This window comes from Rana temporaria, chromosome 8 (assembly GCF_905171775.1).
Source record: "Rana temporaria chromosome 8, aRanTem1.1, whole genome shotgun sequence".
NCBI classification, from domain to species: Eukaryota; Metazoa; Chordata; class Amphibia; order Anura; family Ranidae; genus Rana; species Rana temporaria.
This window is the reverse complement of record NC_053496.1, coordinates 16,817,460-16,837,036: the sequence shown is the minus strand read 5'-3', so window position 1 is coordinate 16,837,036 and position 19,577 is coordinate 16,817,460. Positions and strand designations below refer to the sequence as shown.

General features: G+C 45.6%; 1 protein-coding gene across 1 annotated transcript in view; it reads right to left on the bottom strand.

The window, feature by feature from the left end:
• Window positions 1-1,052: 1,052 nt before the first annotated feature.
• The window catches only part of GPR26 (G protein-coupled receptor 26), a 39,792-nt gene continuing 21,267 nt past the window's right edge, over window positions 1,053-19,577 (bottom strand). Inside the window, exons 2-3 of the mRNA XM_040361342.1 lie at window positions 10,860-10,973; window positions 1,053-1,701 (exon numbers count right to left, since the gene is read on the bottom strand). Of these exons, the coding sequence (XP_040217276.1) occupies window positions 1,467-1,701; window positions 10,860-10,973 (349 nt within the window). The 3' untranslated portion in view covers window positions 1,053-1,466. The remainder of the gene's footprint in view (window positions 1,702-10,859; window positions 10,974-19,577) is intronic.

The window sequence follows — 19,577 nt, the reverse complement described above, 5'->3', positions numbered from 1 at the left end:
CGCTTCCGTAGATTTACACGTCGAATACGCCGATTCACGAACGAACTTGCGCCCGTCGGATTTAGCTACGCTGTTTACGTTAGGCTTACGTCCGTTACCCCTGCTATATGAGGCGCAGCCAATGCAAAGTATGGACGTCGGAACAGCCGTCGAATTTTACGTCGTTTACGTAAGGCCCCGTACACACGACCGAACATGTCTGCTGAAACTGGTCCGCGGACCAGTTTCAGCAGACATGTTCGGTCGTGTGTAGGCCCGAGCGGACAGGATTCCAGCGTACATTTGCCCGCCGGGCCTTTTTCCAGCGGGCAAATATTTCTGAACATGTTTTAAAACATGCCCGCTGGAATCCTGCCCGTCGGACATGTTCGGTCGTCTGTACAGACCTACCGTACATGTCCGAGAGGCCGCCATCCCTCACATGCGTCGAATGACTTCGACGCATGCGTGGAAGCATTGAACTGGCAGGGCCGCGCACGTCGCAGCGACGGCGCGGCCTCGTCGCCGCGTATCGAGTACGCGCGGATTTATGTATGATGGTGAGTACAGCCATCATACAGAAATCCCCGGGCAGACATGTACGCTGAAAACGGTCCGGCGGACCGTTTTCATCGTACGTTTGCCCGTCTGTACAAGGCCTAAGTCGCACGTGAATGGGGCTGGGCGTAGGTTACGTTTACGTCGAAAACATTGAGCCGACGTATCTTAGGCATTCTATCCGACGCATGCGCACTGGGATACGTCCACGGCCGTTCGGCCCCTCATTTGCATGGGGTCACGGCTCATTTTAATACAACACGCCCACCTCCTTCCAAATTTGAATTACGCGGGCTTACGCCGGCCCATTTACGCTACACCACCATAACTTAGGGAGCAAGTGCTTTGTGAATACAGTACTTGCCTCTCTAAGTTACGTTGGTGTAGCGCATATGAGATGCTGCGCTACGCCTGACTAAAGATGCGCTCAGGTACGTGAATATGGCCCATTGAAATGTGAGTGAAGGAAGAGAAATAACTTTAAGCCCATTCATTATCAAACTCCACAAGATAGCTATTTTGAGCAAATGGTGACCTTTACTCAAACATACGATTGTCAACAAGCAACATTATCCAAGTCATCAAATGTTCTGAGTCAAGTAGTAGAGAGTACCTGCAGAGACAGATCCACAAATTAATGGAAATGTACAAGTAGGCAGATTTGAATTATTGATCAGTGCTTCTGTGTTCCGTATAACCTGGTATACGAGTCTGGAACATTTTTCTGCGGTGGACTGAAAATTGGTCAAGGAATCTGAGAATGATATCCCGCAGAAAAAGTTCTTTCCCTAAAGGAACACAAACGTTTCATAATAAATTAAGGCAATAAATTACAGCAACATAAAATAGGGATTATATTCCATTTAGAGTCCGTAGTTCTCATTTTTGTCTGCTTGGCAAAATGGGTTCTTGTAGTTCTCAGAGGTTATTTACTCAGAAGTGGTTGGCACCAAATGTCCTACGTAAGAGTTGACCCTTCGCGCGGAGGAATTGCCAGAGCTGCGTTTCAAGAGTTTGTTGACCATGTCTCGGCAGCAGGTCTTATACTGGTTCCGTAATAAACAATACACGAATGGATCCGACAACGCTTTGCTGTATGCCACAAACCGACTTATGATGCCCCACTGAGGATTTATGGTGGTGGAAGAGGAAATTTCGACCAACCTGCAAAGGAACCAAAACATAGTGTGTTCGTTACAATCTCAGAAATGTGGACTACATAGGAGCTGAACAAACATAAAGCAATCAATATCTTCAGCTAGTGATGGTCCATCCTGATTTATGGATGCAACTCTTCTATATACCTCATGTACCTTCTGTATTGAACTGAACTGTACTGTAATTGTGTTTTCCCCCTATATATTGTAAAGCACTGCGTAAACTGTTGGCGCTGTATAATTTGTGTATAATAATTAGGGGTGCAACAGGTAAAAAAATTCATGGTTCGGATCGTTCCTCGAATCAGAGCCACGGATCGCATAATTTTTCGGATCACCACCATATATAGTTTTCCAGTGTAATGTCCATGTCATCTCCCCCACTGTAATGTCCATGTCATCTCCCCTACTGTATTGTCCACGTCCTCTCCCCCACTGTAATATCCACATCATCTCCCCCACTGTAATGTCCACGTCATCTCCCCCACTCTAATGTCCACATCTTCCCCCCACTGTAATGTCCACGTCATCTCCCCCACTGTAATATCCACATCTCCCCCACTGTAATGTCCATGTCATCTCCCCCACTGTAATGTCCACATCATCTCCCCCACTGTAATGTCCACGTCATCTCCCCCGCTGTAATGTCCACGTCATCTCCCCCACTGTAATGTCCACGTCATCTCCCTCCACTGCAATGTCCACATCATCTTCCCCACTGTAATGTCCACATCATCTTCCACACTGTAATGTCCACATCATCTTCCCCACTGTAATGTCCACGTCATCTCCCCCCACTGTAATGTTCACATCTCCCCCCACTGTAATGTCCACGTCATCTCCCCCACTGTAATGTCCACATCTCCCCCATCTCCCCCACTGTAATGTCCACATCTCCCCCGCTGTAATGCCCACATCTCCCCCATCTCCCCCACTATAATGTCCACATCTCCCCCACTGTAATGTCCATGTCATCTCCCCCACTGTAATGTCCACATCTCCCCCACTGTAATGTCCACATCTCCCCCACTGTAATATCCACGTCATCTCCCTCCACTGCAATGTCCACATCATCTTCCCCACTGTAATGTCCACATCATCTTCCACACTGTAATGTCCACATCATCTTCCCCACTGTAATGTCCATGTCATCTCCCCCCACTGTAATGTTCACATCTCCCCCCACTGTAATGTCCACGTCATCTCCCCCACTGTAATGTCCACATCTCCCCCATCTCCCCCACTGTAATGTCCACATCTCCCCCACTGTAATGCCCACATCCCCCCCATCTCCCCCACTGTAATGTCCACATCTCCCCCACTGTAATGTCCACATCTCCCCCATCTCTCCCACTGTAATGTCCACATCATCCCCCACTGTAATATCCACATCTCCCCCACTGTAATGTCCACGTCATCTTCCCCACTGTAATGTCCACGTCATCACCCCCACTGTAATGTCCACATCTCCCCCATTGTAATGTCCACGTCATCTCCCCCACTGTAATGTCCACATCTCCCCCATCTCCCCCACTGTAATGTCCACATCTCCCCCACTGTAATGTCCACATCTCCCCCCACTGTAATGTCCACATCTCCCCCACTGTAATGTCCACATCTCCCCCACTGTAATGTCCACATCTCCCCCACTGTAATGTCCACATCTCCCCCACTGTAATGTCCACATCTCCCCCCACTGTAATGTCCACATCTCCCCCCACTGTAATGTCCACGTCATCTCCCCCACTGTAATGTCCACATCTCCCCCACTGTAATGTCCACATCTCCCCAGTCAGTGCCGCTCTGGAAAGCTCACTTAGGCCGCCGCCGGGTGTACCAAGATGGCTGCCGCTCCGGGGCTAGGCCGAGGCTTTTCCTATGGGCGGTTTGCGTGGTGTGCCGATCCGCGGATGTTGACCCGCTCGGATCACGGATCAATGACGATCCATCACTGTGCCCATGCCTCACTGTGTCCATGACTAGACTTACGTTTAACATAGGAGTATATAGAAGGGGTGCCCGGCTTTGAAAAATCGGTGCTCCCCGGCTGTAGGTCCCCCAGACAGCAACCTTTGCACACTTGTAGAAGAGAACTGGGGCTACACGTGTGCCAAGTTAGGGCCGGCCGGTACCGGGTCCCCAAAGTTACCAGAGAAATGACCGTTTAACATGGGAGTCTATGGAAGGGGTGCCCGACTTTGAAAAATCGGTGCTCCCCGGCTGTAGGTCCCCCACACTTGTAGAGGAAGAGTGAGGCTATATGTTTGTCAAGTTCCAGCCGGTATCGGGTCCCCAAAGTCCGGGAGATCAGGCGCAAAATGGTGACTCGAGTTTAAGCCGAGGGGGGGGCATTTTCAGCACAAAAAAATGTGCTGAAAAACTTGGCTTATACTTGAGTATATACGGTAAGTGGTTTTCTAGGGCAATCAATGGTTATTCCAAATGAACACTGGAGGAAGCATGATTAGTGAACGTCTTCAGATATATAGCTGGATTCAGGTAGATGTGTGTATTATTACGGCGGCGTAGCGTATCGTATTTACGCTACGCCGCCGTAAGTCAGAGAGGCAAGTGCTGTATTCACAAAGCACTTGCCTCCTACGTTACGGCGGCGTAGCGTAAATGGGGCCGGTGTAAGCGCGCCTAATTCAAATGAGGATGAGGGGGCGTGTTTTATGTAAATGGGTGGTGACCCGACGTGATTGATGTTTTTTACGAACGGCGCATGCGCATGCGCCGTCCGTGTACATATCCGAGTGTGCATTGCTCCAAAGTACGCCGCAAGGACGTATTGGTTTCGACGTGAACGTAAATTACGTCCAGCCCCATTCACGGACGACTTAGGCAAGCGACGTAAAATTTTCAAATTTCGATGCGGGAACGACGGCCATACTTAACATTGGCTACGCCACCTAGGGGGCAGCTTTATCTTTACGCCGGCGTACCTCTTACGAAAACGGCGTATCTTTACTGCGATGGTCGCACGTACGTTCGTGAATCGGCGTATCTAGTCATTTACATATTATACGCCGAACTCAACGGAAGCGCCACCCAGAGGAAAAATTGCACCCTAAGATACGACGGCGTAGGAGACTTACGCCGCTCGTATCTTAGCCTAATTTAAGCGTATCTGGTTTCCAGAATAGGCGTAACCCTACCTGAATCCAGCTAATAGTAACTATTCTACCATTAAAGGGGGTCTGTGAGGATTGGGGTCATCTATTACAGGTGAGGCTTCCATCTGCTACTGGGGGCTCCCTTGGGTTAACACCTCAATGCCATTCTACCCCAGAACTGCCACCACTTATGGGAATTGAGCTTTGTAAACCTCCAGCACTAGATGGGATCTTCAGATAGCAAACATTTAAAGTCTTGCTTGAAGTAACAGATACATAACGAGAACCAGGAAGGCCATAAACCTTTCTGATAATTAGGAAAACAGGCTCTCAGCACTCCTGTAGAAACATTTTCAGCCCAGCTGCATATTAGCCTCAGAGAGGTACTAATAAATATACCTCCTTCTGTAAACACACCATCGGACACGAAGAGGCCTGGGAGGTCACTTTGCTTAGTCAATGGCATCTACAGAAGCTTAACCACTTCAGCCCCAGAAGAATTTACCTTCTTCCTGACCAGAGCACTTTTTGCAATTCGGCACTGCGTCGCTTTAACTGCCAATTGCGCAGTCGTGGTGCGATGTTGTACCCAAACAAAATTTACGTCCTCTTTTCCCCACAAATAGAGCTTTTTTTTTTGGTGGTATTTGATCACCTCTGCGGTTTTTATTTTTTGCGCTATGAACAAAAAAAGAGCGACAATAAAAAAAAAAAAAAAGCAATGGCCCAGATTCAAGAAGCAATTGCGCCTGTGTAACCATAGGTTACACAGCGCAATTGCTTACTTGCTCCGGCGTTACGAATGCTCCTGATTCAGGAACATCGTAACGCCGACTGCAGCCTAAAATCTGCGTGGCATAAGGCTCTGATTTTAGGCTGCATTCTTGCGTTGACCGCTAGGGGGCGCTCCCATTGTGATCAGCGTATAGTATGCAAATTGCATACTAACACCGATTCACAATTGTTGCGCGGGCCCTGCGTACGCAAGTTACGTCGTTTTCCGTATGGCGTGCTTAGCGTAAGGCTGCTCCTGCTAATAGCAGGCGCAGCCAATGCTAAGGATACCCGTCGTTCCCGCGTCGCGAAATTTGAAATCTACGTCGTTTGCGTAAGTGATTTGTGAATGGCGCTGGACGCCATTCACGTTCACTTTGAAGCAAATGACATCCTTGCAACGTCATTTGCCGCAATGCACGTCGGGAAAGTTTCCCGACGGAGCATGCGCTCTATGCTCGGCGTGGGAGTGCGCCTAATTTAAATGATTCCCGCCCCCGGCGGGATCATTTACATTGCGCGCGCTTACGCCGGGCAATTTTGCAATTTGCAATTTACGGAGCTACTGCTCCGTGAATCGAGGGCAGCGCAAATAGAGCGCAAATGTACCTGAATCTGGGCCAATATTTTTTACATTTTGCTATAATAAACATCCCCCCAAAAAAATATAAAAAAGCAAATTTCCTTTTCAATTTAGGCCGATACGTATTCTTCTACATATTTTTGGTAAAAAAATCGCAATAAGTGTATATTGATTGGTTTGCGCAAAAGTTATAGCGTCTACAAAATAGGGGATAGTTTACGGCATTTTTTATATTATTATTTTTTATTAGTATTAGCAGCGATCTGCGATTTGTATCGTGACTGCGACATTATGGCGGACACATTGGCCACTTTTGACACTATTTTCCGACCATTGCCATTTATACAGCGAACAGTGCTATAAAAATTCACTGATTACTGTGTAAATGTCAGGGAAGGGGTTTACCAGTAGGGGGCAAGGAAGGGGTTAAGTGTGTCCTAGGGAGTGATTCTAACTGTATGGGGGATAGCTCGACCAGTGACATGACATTGATCACTGCTCCCGATCACAGGGAACAGTAGATCAGTGTCCTGTCACAAGGCAGAAAAAGGAAATGCCTTGTTTACACAGGGATCTCCCCGTTCTGCTGCTCCGTGACACGATCGTGGGACACAGGTGGACATCGAGCTCCGCGGGCACGGTCAAGGAGTAGGCAACCTCAAAAAGGTGGAGATCTACCTGAAGAATTTACCCCCCTGACCAGGCAATTTTTTTGCGATTCGGCACTGCGTCATTTTAACTGACAATTGCGCGGTCGTGTGACGTGGCTCCCAAACAAAATGTACTCCCTTTTTTCCCCACAAATAGAGCTTTATTTTGGTGGTATTTGATCACCTCTGCGTTTTTTTATTTATTGCACTATAAACAAAAAAAAGCGAAAATTTTGAAAAAAGATGCAATATTTTTTACTTTTTGCTATAATAAATATCCCCCCCAAAAATATAAAAAAAAATAAAAAAATTTCATCAGTTTAGGCCGATCGCAATCGCAATATGTGTATATTGATTGGTTTGCACAAAAGTTATAGCGTCTACAACAGGGGTCTTCGAGCTACGGCCCTCCCATTAACCAACTCCGTGATGTCGTCATGGGGGAGGGGGAAGAGGACTCCAGTGGCAACCTGTGAAGCTTTGGTGAACCCCATGCCCAAGAAGGTTAAGGCAGTGCTGGAAAATAACGGTGACCACAAATATTGACACTTTGGGCCCATTTTGGAAATTTTCACTTAGGGGTGTACTCACTTTTGTTGCCAGCAGTTTAGACATTAATGGCTGTGTGTTGAGTAATTTTGAAGGGACAGCAAATTTACACTGTTATGCCTCATGCCAACGGACGTTTTTACAGACGCTTTTATGAGCGTTTTTTGCAGCTTAAAAACGGCTCTCTATGTTAGCCTATGGCCTCATAAGCTTGAGACCACGTCCCTTGGGACGCCATGGCCCGGGGCATTATGGGGCGATGACGTCACAAGGGACGTGGTCTCAAACTTACACCCGCCCCATGCCAATATAAGTCATTGCACACGGAGCCAGCATTACATTGGGAGATCGCGTCAACATCGGAAGAACAGTGGAAGAAGACCCAGCAAAAGAGCAGAAGACAGCGGAGTGAGGAGAAGGACTGGCAGAGAGACAATACTTTTTTTTAGGTGAATGGGTAGGGGTACCATGTACCCCATACTCATTCACCTAGGGTAGGGGGACGGGATCTGGGGGCCCCCTTGTTAAAGGGAGCTTCCAGATTCCGATAAGTCCCCGCCAACATACCCCGACAACCACCGGGCAAGGGTTGTCGGTAAGAGGCCCTTGTCCTCATCAACATGGGGACAAGGTGCTTTGGGGTGGGGGGCACGGGGCCCTTCTGCCCCAAAGCACCAACCCTCCCCCCTTGTTGAGGGCATGTGGCCTGGTATGGTCCACTCACTCGCCCCCCCTTTCCTGACCTTCCGGCCTGCGTGCTCAGATAAGGGTCTGGTATGGATCTTGGGGGGACCCCCACGCCAATTTTTTTTGGGTGTGGGGGATCCCCTTAAGATCCATACCAGACCGAAGTGTCTGGTATCGTCTTGGGGGGGGGAACCTCACGAAAAAAATAATTTTTAAAATTTTGGCGGGGTTCCACCCTCAAGATTCTCAGCACACAAGTCGCACCACAAGTCGGATCATCATGATCCGACTTCTATTCAAATCAATGGGCTCCCATAGGGAACCATTTATTTTGAATAGAGACAGAGAAACGTGGCTGAAAGCCAGCACGGCTCAACATGCATTGAATTCAATGCAAAACGTGGATAAAATCTTGTTTTTAACGCCGCTTTTTTCCCTGCCGTCTGTACTAGCTTTACTGCCCCTTCTTTAAAACGTCTGTGGGCATGAGGCCTTATGCAAGCTGTACACTCACTACTTTACATTGTAGCAAAGTGTCATTTCTTCAGTGTTGTCACATGAAAAGATAGAATAAAATATTTACAAAAATGTGAGGGGTGTACTCACTTTTGTGAGATGCTGTATATGTTGCGCCCTGCTCCCAAATGACTGGGCGCTATGTTAAATTTAGTGGGTGTCTGAGCCGATAAGGTGGCTCAGACTGTATGATTTATACTAAATTGGACTCTGTCCTGGCAGTGGCTGTGCCTGATAGCATTTTCCCACTGTTGCCTGTAGTTGGCGATACCCCCACAGGCCAGTGTTGGAACACGGGCAAGCCATAGATCATTGAGTATCTTTCCTCAGGAACAGCCCAGAGGGAGTGGTGCCCCGATGTGCATGCCGGGAAGGGATACGTAAGGGGCAGACGCCATGTTTTGGGGTCCTTCGCCTCATGGCCCTCCTGGCACGAGGTATGTGTCGTGTGATTTCCAGCCCCAGGACCACGTTGGCCCGAGGCTGAATGTCTATCATTAGGCCCAGTTATGCTGACTGGGGCCTACGAATCAAGAGGGATCCCAAGCTGTCCATCTAAGCGAAGGAAGCTATACTTAATGAAGGAAACCAGGGGAGGACCTGCCCTGGAGGAGACCAAGCGGAAGGCTTATGTCTCGAGATAGGCCTGGTGACCTTATTAAGGAGGCATCCACATCTCAAGTTGTCCTACAGTTCGCCGGGTCGGCTTAAAAGCTCTTTAACTGTACGGCTGGAAGTTCGGGTAATACATCCTGTGGCAGAGGATTCCGGACTGTTCAATTTGTTCTTAAAGTCTGTGGCAGAGACTGTTATCGAACTGGTTCATGCATCATTCCGGCTGCTAGGCCAGGTGAGAGGGGTCTATCCGGGTGAGCAATACCCACTCAAGAGGGAGTGGTGAGTGACTTTGGAGTTTAGGGTTTTTTCCCCAGTGATCTGTACCGTGTACCTGAACCTTCCCTTCCCCTTCATCCTTCTACCTTCTTCACAAGTTTTAAACAAAAGAATAAAAACCTGACAGCTAAAGGTTTTACATCTTGTGTGGACATTGGAGTTCTTTACAGACTTCCTTCCCCTAGACAACGAATCTTGAGGTAATGTGCAGGCCCGAAATATAACCAGCAGCTCCTACGGGGGTAGTGCTACATATATATATACTGTAAATATATATATACAGTACAGACCAAAAGTTTGGACACACCTTCTCATTCAAAGAGTTTTCTTTATTTTCATGACTATGAAAATTGTAGAGTCACACTGAAGGCATGAAAACTATGAAGTAACACATGTGGAATTATACATAACAAAAAAGTGTGAAACAACTGAAAATAGATTTCATATTCCAGGTTCTTCCACCTTTTGCAGCAGACACATCTCTAGAACTGGTAAGAGGAGACTGTGTGAATCAGGCCTTCATGGTAGAATATCTGCTAGGAAACCACTGCTAAAGAAAGGCAACAAGCAGAAGAGACTTGTTTGGGATAAAGAACACAAGGGATGGACATTAGACCAGTGGAAATCTGTGCTTTGGTCTGATGAGTCCAAACTTGAGATCTTTGGTTCCAAGCCCGTGTCTTTGTGCGACGCAGAAAAGGTGAACGGATGGACTCTACATGCCTGGTTCCCACTGTGAAGCATGGAGGAGGAGGTGTGATGGTGTGGAGGTGCTTTGCTGGTGACACTGTTGGGGATTTAATCAAAATTGAAGGCATACTGAACCAGCATGACTACCACAGCATCTTGCAGCGGCATGCTATTCCATCCGGTTTGCGTTTAGTTGGACCATCATTTATTTTTCAACAGGAGAATGACCCCAAACACACCTCCAGGCGGGGGAAGGGCTATTTGACCAAGAAGGAGAGTGATGGGGTGCTGCGCCAGGTGACTACCTCTTGAAGCTCATCAAGAGAATGCCAAGAGTGTGCCAAGCAGTAATCAAAGCAAAAGGTGTCTACTTTGAAGAACCTAGAATATGAAATATATTTTCAGTTGTTTCACACTTTTTTGTTATGTATAATTCCACATGTGTTACTTCATAGTTTTGATGCCTTCAGTGTGAATCTACAATTTTCATAGTCATGAAAATAAAGAAAACTCTTTGAATGAGAAGGTGTGTCCAAACTTTTGGTCTGTACTGTATAGATATATATATATATATATATATATATATATATATATATATATATATATATATATAAACACACACACTGTATATACATGTTATGTATGAAGTATTTTTAATGGATAATCATAAAGTGTCTCAAAAGGCTAATTCATGCTGATCACTTACCTGGTAATTACATATGGAGTAAAACAAAGCAGAAATGTTCCAATGAATGTGATGATTTTCTTGGTGGCTCTTTGCCTCCTCCTCTTCTGCTCCTCCAGACATCTCTGCCTCACACTGGGATACAGAAAATAAAGAGACAAAGCTCAGCTATTTGGGGATGTTCAATAAAGCAGTACTGTTTGCAAACACGTGCTGAAATCCAAACCATAGGGCATGCAGAGGATGCAGATGTAAACAAGCTAGCCATAGAGATACATTGCATACAAATCCCCCCCCCCCTTTTTTTTGTCGCTCTGAATATATAGAGGAGGGTTTTTGAAGAAATGTATTATTATGTAAGCTAATAGATTTAGTAAATATAAGTAAATATATCTTCAATGAACATCTCAGCTATAAATATGTATTCAGAATGACTGTATTAGTTTGTGTATGTGTTTGTAGAAAATTTAAGAAAATCAATAAAAATATATTGGAAATAACAAATCCAACCGATAATTAACCACTTAAGCCCCGGACCTTTAGGCAGCTAAATGCCCAGGCCAGGTTTTGCGATTCGGCACTGCGTCGCTTTAACAGACAATTGCGCGGTCGTGCGACGTGGCTCCCAAACAAAATTGGCGTCCTTTTTTCCCCACAAATAGAGCTTTCTTTTGGTGGTATTTGATCACCTCTGCGGTTTTTATTTTTTGCGCTATAAACAAAAATCGAGCGACAATTTTGAAAAAAATTCAATATTTTTTACTTTTTGCTATAATATATATCCCCCAAAAACATATATATATAAAAAAAAAAAATTTCCCTCAGTTTAGGCCGATACGTATTCTTCTACCTATTTTTGGTAAAAAAAATCGCAATAAGCGTTTATCGATTGGTTTGCGCAAAATTTATAACGTTTACAAAATAGGGGATAGTTTTATTATTTATTTATTTTTTACTACTAATGGCGGCGATCAGCGTTTTTTTTCGTGACTGCGACATTATGGCGGACACTTCGGACAATTTTGACACATTTTTGGGACCATTGTTTTTCTCACAGCAAAAAATGCATTTAAATTGCATTGTTAATTGTGAAAATGACAGTTGCAGTTTGGGAGTTAACCACAAGGGGGCGCTGTAGGAGTTAGGGTTCACCTAGTGTGTGTTTACAACTGTAGGGGGGTGTGGCTGTAGGAATGACGTCATCGATCGAGTCTCCCTATAAAAGGGATCACTCGATCGATACGCCGCCACAGTGAAGCACGGGGAAGCCGTGTTTACATACGGCTCTCCCCGTTCTTCAGCTCCGGGGAGCGATCGCGAGGGGGCGGCTAGAAACGAATAGCCGCGCCCTCATCCCGGATCGCTCCCCGCAGGTTACCGACCGCCGCATGTACCGGGGGGGGGGTCCCGATCGGACCCCCGACCCGCGGAAAGGCGGGGACGTACATGTACGTCCATATGTCTGTACGTGCCATTCTGTGGACGTATATGTACATGCGGCGGCGTTAACCGATTAAAGGCGTTGTAAAGGAAAAAAATGTTGTTGCCTAAAATTAATGTCTGCAAGGTAGACGGACAGAATAGTGTAATGATTCTGTTAAAAAACAAGTAAATACCTATTAAATTCCTTCATCTATACCCCCTTTCGGCATTCTAGTTTCTGTTCTCTCATTCACTTCCTGGTTTGCGGCGCTCGTTCATGTAAGAACTACATTTCCTAGTATGCATTGCGGCACGCCCAGTAATTCACACCTCCTTGAAGTCTCTAACACGTAGAGAGCGTCCTGCCGCACAGATGTAGTTCCCAGGAGGGGGTGATCACGTTACTGACCACCGCAGTAAAGCCTCCCGTCACGGTGGTCAGTAACAATCAGACAAGCAGGAAGTGAACAGAACAGAGAAGAAATAGAGCAACTTCTGAGCAAAAACGAACAATGAGGAAGTGAAAAGAGGAATGTCTGCAGGTAAAGGATGCTTATTATGAAAAAACATTTTTTTATTTACAACCCCTTTAAGAAAAAGCATGTTTTTGTATGTGTGTGTACAGGCATATCACCAATTAAGAACGTCTGCGGTGTCTGTACATATCTGGGCTTATTCACTAAAGCAGTATACAATAATATTACAATGTACAAAGTATGATTGCCCTTACCAGCCAATCAGATTTTACTTATTATTACTACAGGTACCTGTTTAGTGCTATCAATTTACACAGTACTTTACATATACTATACATTCATATACGTACTGTACACATTTCACAGATTCTGGTTACATAGGTTGAAAAAAGACAATCCAGTTCAACCATAAAAAAATATAAAAATAAAAAATATCATACAATCCCATATACCCAATTCTATATCCACAGTTGATACAGAAGAAGGCAAAAAAAAAACAGCAGATCACGATCCAATGTGCTCCAGCAGGGGAAAAAATTCCTTCCTGATCCCCCATGAGGCAATGGGATTTTCCCCGGATCAACTTTACCTACAGATGTCAGTACCCAGTTATATAGAATCCAGACCTTTCTTAACCACTTCCTTACTGGGCACTTAAACCCCCTTCCTGCCCAGAGGACTTTTTGCGATTCGTCACTGCGTCGCTTTAACTGACAATTGCGCGGTCCTGCGACGTGGCTCCCAAACAAAATTGACGTCCTTTTTTTCCCACAAATAGAGCTTTCTTTTGGTGGTATTTGATCACCTCTGCGGTTTTTATTTTTTGCGCTATAAACAAAAATAGAGCGACAATTTTGAAAAAATAATTTTTTTTTTTACTTGTTGCTATAATAAATAGCTCAATTTTTTTTTACATTTTTTTTTATCCTCAGTCTAGGCCGATACGTATTCTACATATTTTTAGTAAAAAAAAATAAGCGACTGGTTTACGCAAAAGTTATAGCGCCTACAAAATAAGGGACAGAATTATTTTTTTTAATTATTTTTTTTTTCTAGTAATGGCGGCGATCTGCGATTTTTATTGCGACTGCGACATTATGGCGGACACATCGGACACTTTTGACACATTTTTGGCACCATTCACATTTATACTGCAATCAGTGCTATAAATATGCACTAATTACTGTATAAATGTGACTGGCAGGGAAGGGGTTAACACTAGGGGGTGAGGAAGGGGTTAAATGTATTCCCTATATAGTGTTCTAACTGTGGGGGGAGGGGGGGTGACTGGGGGGGGGTGACCGATCTGTGTCTCTATGTACAAGAGACACAGATCCGTCTCCTCTCCAGAGACAGCACCGCTGTCTGTGAGAGCCGGCAATGAGAAATGATCTCATATGTAAACATATGAGATCATCTCTCATTGGTCGCACAGATCGCCTAGCAAGCGGCCACTCCGATTGGTCGTTCACGGCGATCTGTGATTGGCTGTGTCCAAGGGACACGGCCAGCACAGGAGTTCCCCGCTGCGCGCTCGGGAGCGCGCGCGGGGAACGCGGAAAAGGCCGGACGTCAATTGACGGTGCCTCAGAGATGTAGAACCACCCTGCGGCCGTATATAGTCGTACGGCCGTCGGGAAGTGGTTAAAGCAATCTACTGATCTGGCCAGAACCACCTGGCCAGAACTGGATGGACTTGTGTCTTTTTTCAACCTGACTAACTATGTAAATATGTAACCTCTGGAGGGAGTCTGTTCCACATTTTCCCAGCTCTTACTGTACCGTATTTGGAAATGAAATCTCTTTTCCTCTAGACGTAGAGAGTGCCCCCTTGTCCTCAGTGATGACCATAAAGTGAATAACTCAACACCAAGTTCACTATATGGACCCCTTATATATTTGTACATGTGGATCATATCCCCCCTTATTCTCCTCTTCTCAAGAGAGAATAAATTCAGTTCCTCTAATCCAGTGTTTCTCAACCTGGGGGGTCGGGACCCTCTTAGGGGTCGAATGATGATTTGCAAAGGGTCACCGAATCCTGGGCTGTTGTTGAAGCCCGCACCGCTCTCCCAGCCTTTTTGCGGCCGCCCAGCTGGGCTGTTCCTGGAGCCCGCAGCCGCCAGCCGCCAACTTAGCCTCTTCGCAGATGCCCATTCAGCTCACGGCATGGCTGGGGGGCAGAGACTAGAGGTCAGCTGACTGGTGAGGAATGTGAAGTGGGAGGGGCTGGAGGAGACCCCTATCTCCTGATTTCAGGAAAGGTGTCACGGCTACGAGACACCACCAAGTCAGAGACACGGTGAGTAACACTACCTGTGATTATAGTTGTTATTAAAAGTCCCCACTACAGTTCTCGGATCAGCAGATGACCTTGATCAAGAGCACCAATGCTGGCTGATCAGAACCCTCCCCAGCACTGCCACTCATCCCACCCCCCCCCACCAAGGAGTAAGAAGGAATAAAAATAGAGAATACATGGAAGGGAGAGGAAAAGAGGGGGAGAAATAAAGAAAAAGGGAGACAAAGAACAAGAAAAACTGCTAGAGAGGGATGGAGGGGAACAAACAAAAAATTTGGATAGAAAGCGGTAAAAGGGAAATAAATAAGATTGAAAAGAAAGTGGTGCATCACAAAATGTACCATAAGGGGTTTTAATACTCAGGGAGCGCTAAATGTCTGTGTGTTTGGGGGCGCAAATTACTTGTCTTGCCTTGGATGCTGACAACCCACACTACGAAAATAATTTTACTGTTAGGGGTCCCCACAACTTGGGAAATGTTATCAAGGGGTCACGGCACAAGAAGGTTGAGTACCACTGCTCTAATCTTTCCTCATAGCTGAGCTCCTCCATGCCTCTTATCAGTTTGGTTGCCCTTCTCTGCACTTTCTCCAGTTCCCCGATATCCTTTTTGAGAACCATCTGCTGCGCCTACTACGTAGACTCGTTCCCTTTATCCCGAAAGAAGATATTGCAGCCGTGGTGGGAACAATTATCAACTCCAGACTCGACTATGCAAATGCCCTCTATCTAGGACTCCCAAAGTACCAAATCACTCGTCTGCAAGTCGTTCAAATACGGACGCTCGACTCGTGACTGGGGAAAAACCATGGGAATCAATCTCACCTTCACTGAGATCCCTTCATTGGTTGCCAGTAAAAGACTATGGGCCAGATTCACATAGAATTACGCCGGCGTGTCAGCAGATACTCCGACGTAAGTCTGAATCTAAGGCCGTCCTATGTTTAAGTGTATTCTCAAACTGAGATACACTTAAACATGCCTAAGATACGACGGCCAGCGCCGTTGTATCTTAGGGTGCAATATCTATGCTGACCGCTAGGTGGCGTTTCCATTGCGGTCAGCGTAGAATATGCAAATGACTAGTTACGCCGATTCACGAACGTACGCTTGCCCGTCGTAGTGATTTTACGTCGTTTCCGTAAGAGATACGCGGCGTAAAGATAAACATGCCCCCTAGGTGGCGTACTCAATGTTAAGTATGGCCGTCGTTCCCGCGTCGCAATTTGAAAATTTTACGTTGTTTGCGTAAGTCGTCCGTGAATCGCGCTGGACGCCATTTACGTTAACGTCAAAACAAATGACGTCTGTGCGACGTCATTTAGCGCAATGCACGTCGGGTAATTTACCCGACGGAGCATGCGCAGTACGATCGGCGCGGGAACGCGCCTAATTTAAATGATCCACGCCCCCTACCAGGATCATTTGAATTAGGCGGGCTTGCGCTGGTGGACTTTACGCTACGCCGCCGCAAGTTTACAGGTAAGTGGTTTGTGAATCAGCCACTTGCCCGTAAAACTTGCGGCGGTGTAACGCAAAGGAGATACGTTACGCCGCCGCAGATCTACGAGAATCTGTCCCAGAATTACTTTTAAGGCACTCTGTCTGACGCATAAGTGTGTTCAAGGAAATGCCCTCCAATATCTATGCGAAAAATTAAAAAGTCACAACCCCAATCGCGTTCTCCGATCCACCGACCAAAATCTACTCCAGATACCCAAAGCCAGATACAAGTTCAAAGGAGAACGAAGATTTGCAGTCCAAGGACCTAGACTAAAAAAAAGAGGGACCCCACAATCAGGAGAATGTCAGTGTTTGTAAGTCACCACATCCCTAGAGTTATGGAAAAAACATGAAATACCCCCTCAAGGGTGGGACTTTATAAGTGACACAAACACGTGAATGAGTAGAAAAATATATAGCAAATTTATTTGAACAATTTAAGTAAGGACATCGTACAGTGTCCTAGCAAGGATAAAAAACCACATGCAAGTGGTATACAGATCCTATTTGTAAAGCAATAAAACAGACATGAGACAAAAATTGGTCCAACCCGACAGCCGTTTCGGTATCTGTGATCCTTCTTCAAGGGGTATTACAGACGATCATTGTGTCAGAGAAATACATGTCTATTAGAAAAGAGATATATACATATATTACATAGAAAAAAATCAACTTAAACAATATTTACAACTCTAGTGACCTAAATTGTTAAAAGACATGGGGAAGGGGGAGACAAGAAAAGGACAGCCATACAACTAGGTCATTTATCAAAACAGATATGAGCTACTTACAGTCAATAAGATCTGTAGATAGAGTCCTGTCTCAGTGTGAAAGTATGCCAAAAACAAGGGGAGAATGCTGTATATGGAGATCAATGTCTCTGTGTTCACGGGGAGGATATACAATCATAGCCTACCAAAAAGGTCCACGCCTAGGGAAGGAAGGGAAAGAGGAAAGAAGAGAAAAAAAAATAAAAAAAAAAAAATAATATATATATATAATATGTATATATCATTATTTGTTGCATTCAAAGAGTTAAATGCAGACACACATTTATAGCAAAAAAGAGTAACCCCATAGAGCTGGTAATCCAAAAATGGAGAGTAACTTACCAGATATGGGAATCCATATAGGAGAGGGTATTCATGTGCCAGAGAACAAAAAGTTCAGCCACAAGGAGACAAACTACCCAGATTATCCTATGTTTCAGGAAGGGTGGATTGCTGGGTGATCGCAGGCAGAGATCACTGGAAAAAGGAATTTAGGAGTATATATAAATAATATGTATGGCTAGTCTGGTGAAGTGTGCATAAAGACACAGCACCAAAAACAAACAATAAGCCAAACATCAACAACCAGTGGTCCTACCTGCATGTGAGAAGTCTCCATAAGTCCAGCAGACGCCATGACAGTCAGAGACAATAGTGTCTGCAATGGGCTTAAATAGAGTCCATTAGTGGCTATGGCGCATGCGCGCGCGCACGTGCTGCGTAGTGACGCAATTGCGTCTTGGAAAAAAAAAAAAAAACGGGATGGGCTTGAATAGAGTACATTAGCGGCATAGGCGCATGCGCGCACGTATGCGCTGCGTAATGACGCAATTGCGGAAATGACGCTATTGTGATGAAACTTGCAAGTGGACACCAGCACATTGATATCAATGCGGTGACTACACTCGAACAATTATTGCCTGCACAGTCCAAATACATTTAGCAGACGCCATGATAGTCAAAAGTATGGACGTCGCATGTGTCGATCAGCATGGTAACACCATTGCTGCAATGACACATGTAGTAGCGTTGGCATGATGACGCAATCGCGGCAGACGGGTATAAAGTCGCAATTATATCAATGTCAATATGGTGATTCCATATATGACATTGATTAAAAATTGAAAATAAAATTAAATTAAAAATTGGAAATAATAAAGGGAGGAGATATCACTTAAATAAGTGATTTTGCCAGTGCCAATCCACCCTTACACAAGTATATAACCCGAATTAGGATGACAATGCCATCAATACGGGAAAAAAAAAAAAAAAAAAAAAAAGGGGGGGGGGGGGGTGGGAAAGAAAGAAAGAAGGAAGGGAGATGGAGAGGGCCTTTCGCACAGGGCGTGCCGGATATCGCCCAAATAATGGGAAGGAGCCGGCATGGAGTGTGCGCTGACGCAAGAAAGCAGTAATTACTGCAAATATGGGGGGCAAACATAACAAAACCCAGGTGGTGAACCGTAGGTGCGCATGACATGCCCCCCACGTGCGTCAGGTGGGGGCCAAATAGATACCCCCGCCCGCGAAGCATTATACAGCAAATGAGTGTACAAAAAATGGTCGTATGGGGATGGATGTGGAGAAATCTATTCCTCCCATCCCCCGGAGGAAAACCCCTCCAGAAAAGGGCGATAGCTAACTATTTCATTAAGGCCTGGTTTTCTAGTAGCATCTAGCATGGCTATCCATCTTGTCTCCCTCTGCAGCAAGGTCCTATTCCAGTCGCCCCCTCTACTGTTGGGGTGTATTCTATCCAAAATGAGGAATTTGATTTTCGGGATCATCCCACCATGGGCGTCTCGAATATGGCGCCCCAGGGGGAGGTCCGGGTCTGCTTTCCGCATACATGTAATATGTCTGGAAGCGCGTTTAAAGAAAGGTTGTTTCGTTTTTCCAACGTAAAAAGCCCCACAGTGGCATGAAAGTAGATATACCACTCCAGGTGTTTTGCAGTTCGCAAAGTGGGAAGGTCTGAAAGTTTTACCATCAGGTAATAGAATATTGTCCCCAATGTTCATATATTGACACAGATTGCATCCTCCACATCGGAAGGTGCCAGGCCTTTTACATGGATCTGTGCGAAATTCACCCACGTATTCACTCTGAGTAAGGCTATCTTTGAGTGACTTGGTTTTACGGTAAGTGATCAAGGGTCTTAATGGTACATAGGGGGCTAGTAATGGATCTACACTAAGCAGATGCCAATGTTTAGAGATAATCCTGCCCACATGTTTGCTCTGCCTATTAAACCTGGTAATGATCC